General features: G+C 43.9%; 1 protein-coding gene across 2 annotated transcripts in view; it reads left to right on the top strand.

The window, feature by feature from the left end:
• Positions 1 to 13,034, top strand: part of ZDBF2 (zinc finger DBF-type containing 2) — a 71,650-nt gene that overhangs the window by 37,864 nt on the left and 20,752 nt on the right. For both annotated transcript variants that reach the window (XM_040357300.1, XM_040357301.1), the window contains one exon: positions 6,221 to 6,326. In XM_040357300.1, coding sequence (XP_040213234.1) covers positions 6,221 to 6,326 — 106 coding nt within the window. The remainder of the gene's footprint in view (positions 1 to 6,220; positions 6,327 to 13,034) is intronic.

The raw sequence follows: 13,034 nt of genomic DNA on the forward strand, positions 1-13,034 counted from the left end.
ATAATACAAATATATGTTGGTATGTTTACATTTTCTTATAGTTTGGACAGCATTTTAAGCTTTTCCTGTGTCCCAACCCTCAGCTCACTAACTTCCACAGTAAAGGCAGAGGCGTTCAAAGTTTAAAGTGGAACTGCATAAGAGGGAAGGGTTAAAATCTCTATCATATTTTTATTGTTGTCTTTGTCATGTTGTGGACATTTTCCTACCATTCTAACTGGCCTGACAACACAGGAAATTAGGAGAATCTTCACAATGGGGACACACACAATAAAAACCTGAAAGGCCCCGTACACACGACCGAGTTTCTCGGCAGAATTCAGGCAGAAACTCGATCGGAGCTGAATTCTGCCGAGAAACCCGGGCGGGTGTACACTTTTGGCCGAGGAAGCCGACGAGGATCTCGGCGAGGAAATAGAGAACATGTTCTCTATTTCCTCGTTGTTCAATGGGAAATTTCGGCTCGCCGAGATCCTCGGCAGCTTCACAAGGAACTCGACGAGCAAAACGATGTGTTTTGCCTGTCGAGTTCCTCGGACATGTGTACGAGGCCTTTGACGTTCTAAGCCAGGTGTAGGCAACCTCGGCCCTCTAGTTGTGGTGAAACTACAAATCACCATCTAGGAGTCATGCCTGTGATTTTCAGGGTCTTGCAATGTCTCATGGGACTTGTAGTTTCAAAACAGTTGGAGGGCCGAGGTTGCCTACCCCGGTTCTAAGCCTTTCTCATTCTACTAAAATAAATATTTTTATTGCTGTCTGTACCCTGTAACAGAGATTCTAAGCCAAAGTTTCACAATAAATCCTTTTCTGAAATCAGATTTTCTGAAATGGTTAGTGGTATGTTGCGATTAACACTGATGGAACTGAACTGGCATCTGTAGCAACACCTGCCCTAAGAAACAATTGTTAACTTTTAAAATCTATATTTAAGATTTAATATCTCAAAGATATGTTGTGGGTTAAATGAGAGTTCTTTTGACCAGAAGTGAAAGAGTTAACATAATAACATTTATTATGTGTTGTTAAAAAGACTAATACACAGAAAATATCTATAGTCTTAAACAAAAAGGAAATAGTAGGTTAAAATACAATTATTTACATGGAGGAATACAGAGTATATTCCTTTAAAACATTAATGTACACACATATCCAGTTACATGTAAGACAGACCTTTTTCCATAAATACCCTTTAGTACCATCCTAAAGGCTGGCACTCCATCAAGAGAGCTCCCTCTCCCATCTCCTCTGACTCTATTCCTCCATGCTGATGTCCCATTGGTTGGCCTTGCTGAGCTCATGATTGGAGGGCTTACTACCTAAATCAGCCCCCTTTCATGCAAATCCTGGTGACTTTTCTGGGCAGAAGATTTAATTGGATTTTCCCAGATTGGCCTCCCTTCATTGCATATCCCAGCATGGGATCCTTTCAAGGGAGTAGGTGTAACAATGGAATGGTCTCTCCATGGTTTGTATATACAAGTCTCGGCCCCCATAGTCGGCTCTTTAACAAAGGGCTTCTGTAAAGCCCTTTTGCACACCTTTCATAGATGCAAGCTAAATTAAATATATTCATAATTACAATGGTTTATAGCTATTTAATGGAGATTTCACATAAACCCATAAGGCCTCGTACACACGAGGGGACATGTCCGATGAAAACGGTCCGTTTTCATCGGACATGTCCGCTCGGAGATTTCGGTCTGATGGTTGTACACACCATCAAACCGAAATCCGCACGGACAGGATACACGGTGACGTGGCCACACCGTCGCGGCGACGATGAAGCGGCAATGTGCGCAACCCTGGAAGGTCACTGCTTCCACGCATGCGTCGAATCACTTCGACGCATGCGAGGGCTTTCGGCCGAGCGGACATGTTCGGTAAGTCGTACAGACGACCGAACATGTCTGACGGACAGGCTTCCAGCGGACATGTTTCTTAGCATGCTAAGAAACATTCGTCCGCTGGAAACCTGTCCAATCCGCCGGAAAATTGTCCGGTCGGCCGTACACACGACCGAAAATGTCTGCTGAAACTGGTCCGCGGACCAGTTTCAGCAGACATGTTCGGTCGTGTGTACGAGGCCTTAGACAACACAACCTAGCACAGCACAGAAGTTCAGTCTTGCTGCTGGAACACAGCGCTGTATACTATATAGAGCTAATGCTACATACAGTTTATATAGCGCACACAGCTGCTGCAAGTGTTAGCAAAGGAAATTGTTTGGACCAGCTTGGTCCAAACAAACTACAGTATTTAATACCTGGAGTTAGGCTTTAAACAGAGAGAACTTGGTATACACCACAATGTGGCCTGCATTTTACGAATGGGCTGCAAAAAGCAGGCCACAGTATGGAGTAACCCTGTGGAGTATAATGAAGAGTGGATATTTATATCCATTATTTGTTATAAATGAACCCCTGGAATGTTGGAATGTGTTTGATAAGATAAGAGGTCTAAGCTGTGCCTGTGAAGTCACACATAGCTCTGTACTTCCAGTTCCACTGTTATTTTTAGCTATAGTAGGAATAGACAGTGAATGTGAACTTGCTCAAGCATAAAATTTATGAATACAAGTGTCTGTAATATTCACTTGAAAAGCTGCCTAATTAAAAAGTCAACTGCCTGTGCAACTAATACATCAAAAACAATACAATTACACTTCTCTAGATTAATGCATATCCCTTCTTAGGTATTAAATTATTGTGTTGAATGCTACACATTAGATTTGACCTGTGGCTTTTCCCTTTCCTGTGGCATGGTGAAGGGCTTGATTTTAAAGATACATTTCACTTCTCTCTTTAGAAAACTCTTGCAAACCATGCAGAGTGCCTTTTGTACAGCAGAGGGAAACAGAGAGAACAAAATTTTACTGTGGTCTTAATGACAAAGTGCTTTCCTGTCAATCAGACCTAACCTTAAAGTGATACTAAACACACAGGGCCAGATTCAGATACAAGATACGACCGCGTATCTCCTGATACACCGTTGTATCTCTGAGTGCGGTCGGTCGTATCTATGCGCCTGATTCAGAGAATCAGTTCCGCATAGATATCCCTAAGATCCGACTGGTGTAAGTATCTTAGGCTGCATAATCACGCTGGCCGCTAGGTGGCGCTTCCGTATAGTTACGCGAGGAATATGCAAATGAGCTAGATACGGCAATTCAGAAACGTACGTCCCGCCGGTGCATTTTTTTTACGCTGTTTACGTTCAGCTTTTTTCGGCGTGTAGTTACCCCTGCTATATGAGGCGTAGCTAATGTTAAGTATGGCCGTCGTTCCCGCGCCGAGTTTTGAAATTTTTACGTTGTTTGCGTAAGTCGTTCGCGATTACGGCTGTACGTCATTTACGTTCACGTCTAATCCAATACGTCCTTGCGAGGTAATTTGGAGCAATGCACACTGGGATATTTTACGGACGGCGCATTCGCCGTTAAAAAAAACGTGAAAAACGCGGGGTCAAGTAAAATTTAAATAAAACACACCCCCAACATCCCCATTTGAATTAGGCGGGCTTATGCTGCCACACATACGTTACGCCGCCGTAACTAAGGGCGCAAGTTCTTTCTGAATACAGAATTTGCGCCCAAAGTTACAGCGGCGTAACGTATCGGAGATACGTTACGCCGGAAGATAGATGCGCTCATCTTTCTGAATCCGGCCCAGTGTGTTTATTTTATTTTATCCCTTCTCTTTCTGTATGTGGATACCGGCACTGTAATTATTTAATATTTACAGAGTAAAAATAAATAAATAATATCAATAAACTGTTTTAAATTGGCATACAAATATATATTATTTTTTGGAAAAAAACATGGTGTGGGTGGATTTCTGGCAGTCACAGGCTGTGTCTCAGAATAAAAGGGAGGTGAAGACACCATTAATCTACAGTTGTGTTCAAAATTATTCAACCCCCCAATGCTGTAAAGGGAATTTAGTGTACATTTGTAATTGTATTCAGAATGAAATCCTACAAGGACTTCTTAAAGAACCATATGCAACTAAAATGACATCAATTGGTTTTGTAATACAGGTTTTGTAATACAGTAGTAAATGTTTATTTTGTGAATTCTTCATTTACACAATTATTCAACCCCTTGAAGACTACCACTCTGAAGAACAGAGGTTCATTGAAGTGTTTTCAATCAGGTATTGAAAACACCTGTGGATGTCAGGGAGCAGCAATAAAGCCTAATAAGCACCAATCAGGCAGCTTTTAAATGACTGTGTGATAGAAGCTCCTTCTAGACATTTACTGGTGTGGTTACAAACATGGTGAAGTCAAGAGCATGGTCCGGGAAGACAAGAGAAGAGGTGATTACTCTTCACAGGAAGGGCAATGGCTATAAGAAGATTGCAAAGATGTTAAACATACCAAGAGACACCATAGGAAGCATCATTCGCAAATTCAAGCCAAAGGGCACTGTTGAAACGCTACCTGGTCGTGGCAGAAAGAAGATGCTGACTTTGACTGCTGAGCGCTACATGAAGCGTAGAGTGGAGAAAAGTCCCCTTGTGACTGCTGAGGAACTGACAAAAGATTTGTCAGATGTGGGTACTGAAGTTTCTGCTCAGACAATACGGCGCACACTGCGTAATGAAGGCCTCCATGCCAGAACTCCCAGGCGCACCCCCTTGCTGTCTCCAAAGAATAAGAAGATTCGACTGCAGTATGCCGAAAGTCATGTGGACAAACCACACAAGTTTTGGGATTGTGTTCTCTGGACTGATGAAACAAAATTAGAAGTGTTTGGGCCCATGGATCAACGCTGTGTTTGGAGGAGGAAGAACAAGGCCTATGATGAAAAGAACACCTTGCCTACTTTGAAGCATGGCGGGGGGTCAATCATGCTTTGGGGCTGTTTTGCTTCTGCAGGTACAGGGAAGCTTCAGCATGTGCAAGGTACCATGAATTCTCTTCAGTACCAGGAGATAGTGGATGACAATGTGATGCAGTCCGTCACAAACCTGAGGCTTGGGAGACGTTGGACCTTTCAACAGGACAATGACCCCAAGCATACCTCCAAGTCCACTAGAGCATGGTTGCAGATTAAAGGCTGGAACATTTTGGAGTGGCCATCACAGTCACCAGACTTAAATCCGATTGAGAACCTCTGGTGGGACTTAAAGAAAGCAGTTGCAGTGCGCAACCCTAACAATGTGACTGAACTGGAGGCTTTTGCCCATGACGAATGGGCGAAGATACCCGTAGATCGCTGCAAGACACTTGTGTCAAGCTATGCTTCACGTTTAAAAGCTGTTCTAACTGTAAAAGGATGTTGTACTAAGTACTAAGATTGAATGTCACTTGGGGGTTGGATAAAACTGATAATGATGTTCGCACAGAAAAGACATTTGTGGTTATTTCATTATAAATGTTATGTTATATTTGTCTGACCTACACGTGCCTCTTTGATTTAATTGTAAGCAGGATGACAGGATGATCAAAATCAATGTCAAACTTGGCAAAACAATCAATTTCAGTGGGGGTTGAATAATTTTGAATACAACTGTATATGTAATATCTCACCCCCATTGTGTTTAGCTGGTTAGTGTGCATAGAGGAGGAGGGAGGGAGCAGGCTGTAATTTACCACTGTGTATACACCCACATGTGTGATTCTCTGTCCACAGAGCTTGCTGCTCAGATGTGAGAGGGGGGAAACGCTCAGCATAGAAAATCACTGAAAACTGAGTATGTGCAGAGTTGCCACCAAAGCTGCAAAATATATAGCAGAATTGGGGATATGAACAGAAGGTGGAGATAGAAAGCAGCAGGATAAACCAGTTTTTTGTAGAAAATGAATGTCATAGTGACTGAGTGAGTGTGAACAGCAGAGAATACAGCATGTTATACACCATTTATTGGTGGCTTTTTAAGAAGTGGGGTTAGTGACACTGTTTTCTTGAGCCTCCTACCTATTCTTCCTCTGTGAGGACTGATCTCATGTACGGGATGCCAAAAATGCTGATATCTTGATAGCAAATATCCAAATTTTGAAAAGCATATGAAACTCATAATCCTTAACATTACCTTTCTGTATAAAGATATTTTTTTTAGCTGGAAAAACAGCCTGCACCATTTTAGACAAAAAAAGATGGAATTGAAATAATAAATATTTGCAATAATGCTGACAGGTGTATGATTCTGAAAATATCTGTGATTTCCAGAGACACTATAAATATATTCATGTTTTTTTTTTTGTTTTTTTTAAGTGGTAATGGACAAGTCCAAGAGCAGTTGGGAAGCAGTTTACCCCCAGGGTATTATAGACAAGGATACTGCAGCTGCTGCCAAGTACATTACATTAACCTAGAAAAGGTAAGAACATTTAACATATTAAAATAACATAAAGATATCTGTAACCTGGATTATAGTAAATGGTATTTGACAGTGTGCTCTGTTTTATGGTGATTGAGATACATTCTACAGTGTGTTGTCACACTAAGATTTTTGTACCTCTCTAAGGAGATTTTGGATACATGTAAGTACAGTATTTTTATTTTATTTTTTATATTTACAAATGGCTTGTGTTTTGTGTCCAAGGGCCATGGCCTGGCATTTAAGCGTACCTTACATTTGCCATGAAAGGTATGCTTTAAAGTGGTTGTAAAGGCTTAAGGGTTTTTACCTTCATGCAGTACATGAAGGTAACCCCCCCCCCCATACTTCCCCCCATCTCTTCCCCCAATACTATCCCCTCAATACTTGCCCATCTGGAGTGGCTCTCCTGGGTCTGTATCTCCTTATTGACTGAGACAGCAGTGGGAGCCATTGGCTCCCGCTACTGTCAATCACAACCAGTGAGCCAATGAAGAGAGACTGAGGATGGGGCCGAGCCAAGCTCCATGTGTAAATGGACACACAGAGCAGTGTCTTGGGAGCGAGCCTGCTTGCTATGGGGGCAGGAGGGAAGGGCCAGTAGGGGACATGAGAAGAGGAGGATGTGGGCTTCTCTATGAAAAACCACTGCACAGAAAAGGTAAGTATGTGTTTGTTTTTTTGTTTTTGTTTTTTTATCTGCCTTTAATATCACTAATAAAGCATGATTTACCACTTAAATTCTGTCACCAAACAGAATACCAATCTCAGGGGACTTTATTGGAAGTAGCCAAGAAGTTGCATCTGTTTAGCCTTATCTTCAGTCTTGTACAGTTCTGTAGGCTCCTCTCTGGTTTCACTTTACACTATGAACTTCTCATCATGCCTTAGAAGCTGCAAGAAGTCCCCGCCCCCGCCAGGAGAATACATTGATTATTGCTAGTGGCTATAACAGCGGCTAGTGATAATCACATGTAAAATCCAGCAGGCTGGTTGTACTTAAAGGAGTTGTAAATGAAAAAAAATGTCACCTTAATGCAATCTATGCATTAAGGTGAAAAAACATCTGATGTTGCCGGTCCCCTCCGAGCCCCCGTTTTACTTACCTGACCCGTCAAAAGTCTTGCGCAGTCCCGAGATCCTCTTCGCCGCTCAGCCTGGCCGCTGATTGGCTAGAGCAGATGGATTGAGAGCAGCGCAGCCATTGGCTGGCACTGCTGTCAATCACATCCAGTGACGTGGCGCGCCGAGGGGCGGGGCCGGGTGATACAGTGAGCGACTATGGTCGCTCGCTGTATCACGGGAGCGCGCCCGCAATTACTCACCACCATACGAGCTCTCGCATGACTGTGGTCAGTAATTGCGGGGAGGATAAGAGACAGCCGCCGAGTCCAGAAGACGTGGATCGGGGCCACTCTGTGCAAAACAGACTGCACAGTGGAGGTAAGTATAAGGGCCCTTTCACACTGGTGCGTTTTTTCCACGCATTTGCCGCGTTTTCGCGGTAAAAATATCGCTATTAAAACTCCCAAAAAACTGAACGTTAAAATCGCGGTAAAACACAGCGATTTTACAGCGTTTTTACCGCGATTTTACAGCGTTTTTACCGCGTTTTTAATTAATTTCAATGGAGAGGGCCATGGGGAGCGTTTTAATAGCGCTATTTTTACCGCGAAAACGCGGCAAAAACGCACCAGTGTGAAAGGGCCCTAACGTGTTTGTTATTTTAAAGGAAAACATTTTTTCCCTTTACAACCACTCTAAGTTGATCGATCAATTTGGCTACATTCAGCCTACTCATACGTGGTTTGAATGGATGGCAGTTCATACTAAACTAGCTGTGATTCAAACAAAGCTTAACTCCTTCATGCTGACCGTACGCAAATTTGTGATCATGGCCTGAAGGGGTTAAACCGGGGTAATGCCTGCAGCTGCAGGCATCACCCCGGTACTGTTTTTTAGTGAAAACAACCGAGATGGCTCAAAGCCACTCCTCTGTTATCCTGAAGGAGCGTCAGGGAACATCCCCCCGCCACCTTCCGCCGCTCTTCCCGACCCTCTCGTCCCACCGGAAGACATGAGCCACCACCAGGGCCGGATTAACAATGGGGCTGATGGAGCTGCAGCTCCAGGCCCCTTTCTCAAGATAGGCCCATTTGCCCAAAAAAAAAAAAAAAAAAAAAATTTTTTTTTTTTTTTAAGAATTTTTTTTTCTAAGATCGAATTTGGGGGGTTGTAGCTCGATGACCAGAGGTCACAGAAAACCCCACATTTGGGGGTAGGCATGGGAAGAGCTACCCCACAATTGGTTAAAATATGGGACGGCTATCATTTCTGGTTCCGGAGATACGGGCCTGCTTGCACAGCCTGTCAGAAGCTACATTCAGAGCGGCCAATATAAATACAAGCTGACACACTACAGCAGACTGATAGGATCACAGGGCTTATAATAATTATTTGTATATTACTCATGGTAATTAACCCCTTGCCACCCAGGCCAATTCTGACACTTCTCTACTACATGTAAAAATCATCATTTGTTTTTTTGCTAGAAAATTACTCTATGGTGGTCTTTGCACTTTTTATGTTGCACGGTGTAGAGCTGCACGATTCTGGCTAAAATGAGAATTGCAATTTTTTTGCTTAGAAGATAGATCACAATTCTCTCATGATTGTTGCGGCGTAACATCATCTTTCACATAAAAAAAAAAAAAAATGGGCTAACTTCACTGTTTTGTTTTTATGGTTTTTATTATTCATTGAAGTGGGAAAATGCAGTGTGACATAAAATATTGCAGCAATTGCCATTGTATTCCCTAGAGTCTCTGCTAAAATATATATAATGTTTGGCGGTTCCAAGTAATTTTCTAGCAAATAATATTGCTTTCTAACTTAAGAAACAAGTGTTGGACTTTAAGTGGTTAAATTTAGTTACAATGTTAGTTAGTTACAATGTTTCATTTTGTTTACAAACTTCGCAGACTGCCCAGATTTGTTCTTTACACACAGAAGTGTATCCCTTTCATCTAAGAAGGAAGTGTCAGTTACAATGTTTCCTGTTAAAAACTTGGCAGACTGCCCAGATATTTTCTTTTGACAGCTGAAAGTCTCTCCACTTGTCATATGAAAGAATCAGCAAACTCTGCATTGAAGATCGTCAGGGGGGTTGAATCGAGATCACGATTTTTTTAACGATTAATTGTGCAGCTCTAGCACGGTATTTGCGCAGCAATTTTTCAAACATGTTTTTTTGGAAAAAAATGTTTCATTCATTAAAAAAACAGTTAGTTAGTTAAGTTAGCACAATTTTTTTTGGTATCCTAAGCGATGCTTTACATTTTTTTAGGTTACATGTTTAGAGTTACAGAGGAGGTCTAGTACTAGAATTATTGTTCTCGCTCTAACGATCGTGGCGTATGTAACCTGTGTGTATCTGCCTCTGATACTACCAGTGCCTACCCAGCCACTGACTAGTATCTCTCCCCAGCCTGTCCCCACACACCCTCTCACCTGCTGACCTGTGGATGGGGGAATCACTCCTGCAGTGTTATATTGTTCTGCCAGTGCGTACAATGATCAGTGTTGCTAACTTTAGCTGGCAGCACTGATTGTTTTAAGAAAAAAAAACAGGCTGGTTGTACTCAAGTTGATTAATAGATTGACTTGTGTAAAACCAGCTAGCCCATACATAGATTGACTATGGCTGGTCTCTGCATAATTGGCGTAATTTCAATCCATGTATGACCCGCTTAACCACTACTCAGTCCCTAAATATCCTTCCACTCCTGTACATAGTGCTCACTGTCATACTCTCCACACTCCTCTCCTGTACATAGTGCCCACTGTCATACTCTCCACACTTCTCTCCTATACATAGTACCCACTGTCATACCCTACACACTCCTCTCCTGTACATAGTGCCCACTGTCATACCCTCCACACTCCTCTCCTATACATAGCGCCCACTGTCATACCCTTCACACTCTTCTCCTGTACATAGTGCCTGCTGTCATACACTTCTCTCCTGTATATAGTGCCCACTGTCGCACTCTCCACACTCCTCTCCTGTACATACTGCTCACTGTCATACCCTCCACACTCCTCTCCTATACATAGTGCCCACTGTCATAGCCTCCACACTCCTCTCCTATACATAGCGTTCACCGTCATACCCTTCACACTCCTCTCCTATACATAGTGCCCACTGTCATACCCTTCACACTCCTCTCCTATACATAGTGTTCACTGTCATACCCTCCACACTCCTCTCCTATACATAGAGCCCACTATCATACCGTCTACATTCCTCTCCTGTACATACTGCCCACTGTCATACCCTCCACACTCCTCTCCTGTACATACTGCCCCATCATACCCTCCACACTTCTCTCTGGTACGTACTACCCTCTGTCATACCCCCTCACTCTTCCTGTACATCCTGCCCATTGTCATACCCTTCACACTCCTCTCCTGTACATAGTGCTTTTTTCCGTACCCTTTGTACTCCTCTCCTGTACATAGTGCCCACTGTTAGACCCTCCACATTCCTCTCCCTCACCTGCACATACTTCCCACTTATATACCGTCCATACTCCTCCCCTATGTCGCTTAACCACAAAAACAGTTCTTTAAAATTATACTGAATATCCTCAATGTTACCAGCTCTAGAATGGACACACTTTTGTTAGTTCAACTAAAGGAAATATCAGTTCTCATATTTGTTCTGCCCCATTATTAGTACTCATTTAATTTTGTGATTACTACTATGATGTATAGAGGAACATCGGGGATCTCAGCTACTCTAAATATAGCACTTATATAAAAAAGTGGCCCTGAAAATATTTTTTAAATGTTGGCAACTGTGCACTTAGGCACTGCCCAAGGGCCACCGTCCACCGGCTCCTGGGATCCTGTGATAATAAAGCGGTAGTAAACTTTCCTGACATTACTACTTTTTAGAGGCCCTGGGGTAGGTTATGCCACAACGTACAAGTATGCACAGCATATTAGCACATTAGTGTACACTTACATTTTCAGACTGAGCCCTCCAGTGCTGCAATGAATCAGGCGGGGCCTGGACACTTCCACCTTCACCCGGTCTTCCTTCTGGGTTCTGTGCCTTTGGTCACTTGCCTTGGCTTGGCTGCATTCACGTCATTCCCACGCATTTATTTATTATTTATTACACCCCATTCTAACCTCCGCGACAAAACGCCCGACGCCGGCCGCTCGTGCCGCTGGAGGGGAGAATTCCCATTGCTGTCTATGAGATGGTTCACATCTCATAGACGCCGTACACCTGCGGCATGAAAAAAAGTCCCGGACCCTTTTTTTCAGGCGGCATTGGCGTTCGGCCATACAAAGCAATAGGAAGGATTTGTAAAAAAAAAGTTACACTATTCGCGGCAAAATACGCCGCGTACGCGGCGTTACTTGTCGCAGAGGTGTGAATGCAGCCTAAAAGGCCCCACCAAAATCCTCAGCACCAGGCCCATGATGTTCTTAATCTGGCCCTGGCCACCACTGCCACCTAGGCTAAGAACAAAACAAAGCCGACAATGTAAAAATAAATAAAAAAAATAAGAAAACAAATGTTTCAAAGCGCCACCGTCCCAGCATGCTCGCGCAGCAAAGAAAACACATACGTAAGTCAAGCTCGCAAATCTAAACAGTGTTCAAATCACACATGTGAGGTATCGACGCAATTGTTAAAGTGAGAACAATAATTCTAGCAAAAGACCTCCTCTGTAACTCTAACCTCAATTTTTTAAAGCGTCGTCTATGGAGATTTTTAAGTACCGTAGTTTGTGGCCATTCTACGAGTGTGCACAAATACCATGTGATATAAAATATTGCAATGATCGCCATTTTATTCTCTAGGGTCTCTGCTAAATATATATATATATATTGTTTGGGGGTTCTATGTCATTTTCTAGCAAAAAATACGGATTTGAACTTGTAAGTAACAAATGTCAGAAATAGGCTTAGGCATGAAAGGGTTAAGTTCTGGGTCCTGCTCAGATTCTGTGTGAGTAGCTTCCCCACCAGTGGCGGAACTACCGCCATAGCGACCCACGCGGGCGCTATGGGGCCCGCAGCTGAGTGAGGATCAGGGGGGCCCGGTGAGCCCCGAGTGCTGACGAGCAGGGACCCATCTGTAGCCGAGCGCGGCCAGCACCATGCGTTCACGTGGGATGGACCCCCGCGCGCGCTGAATCCCACCAGCAGCACTCCCCCCCGCTCCTGTGACTACAGTGGTGAGTGCCTCATCCTGTTCCCCGCTGCAATGCCCTCTCTCCCGCCAGCAGCAAACCCCCTCGCCCCCTCCTTCAGCGGTAAGCAGCACTCCCGAGTGAGTCCCCCCCCTCTCTCCCTGTAATGTCCCGATCAGGACGCTCTCTCTCACCCAGCAGCACGCGGCTCTCCCCATCTTCCCCCACTCCAGGAGAGCTGATGACTAGTTTGACAGGTAAGCTACTGACAATTCCGTTCGGTCTCCCTCTCCCCTGTCAGTTCAGTGCTACTTGCAGGAGCCCAGCAGAAAGAGCATCTCACTGTCATCCCCATCCATCCCATGGTCCTCTCGTCCACCCCATGGTCCTCGCGTACACACCATGGTCCCCATGTCCATCCCACTGTCCCCCATCCATGCCACAGTCCCCCATCCATCCCACGGTCCCCCCGTCCATCCCACGGTCCCCCCGTCCA

The sequence above is a fragment of the Rana temporaria genome, chromosome 6 (genome assembly GCF_905171775.1).
Source record: "Rana temporaria chromosome 6, aRanTem1.1, whole genome shotgun sequence".
NCBI lineage: Eukaryota > Metazoa > Chordata > Amphibia > Anura > Ranidae > Rana > Rana temporaria.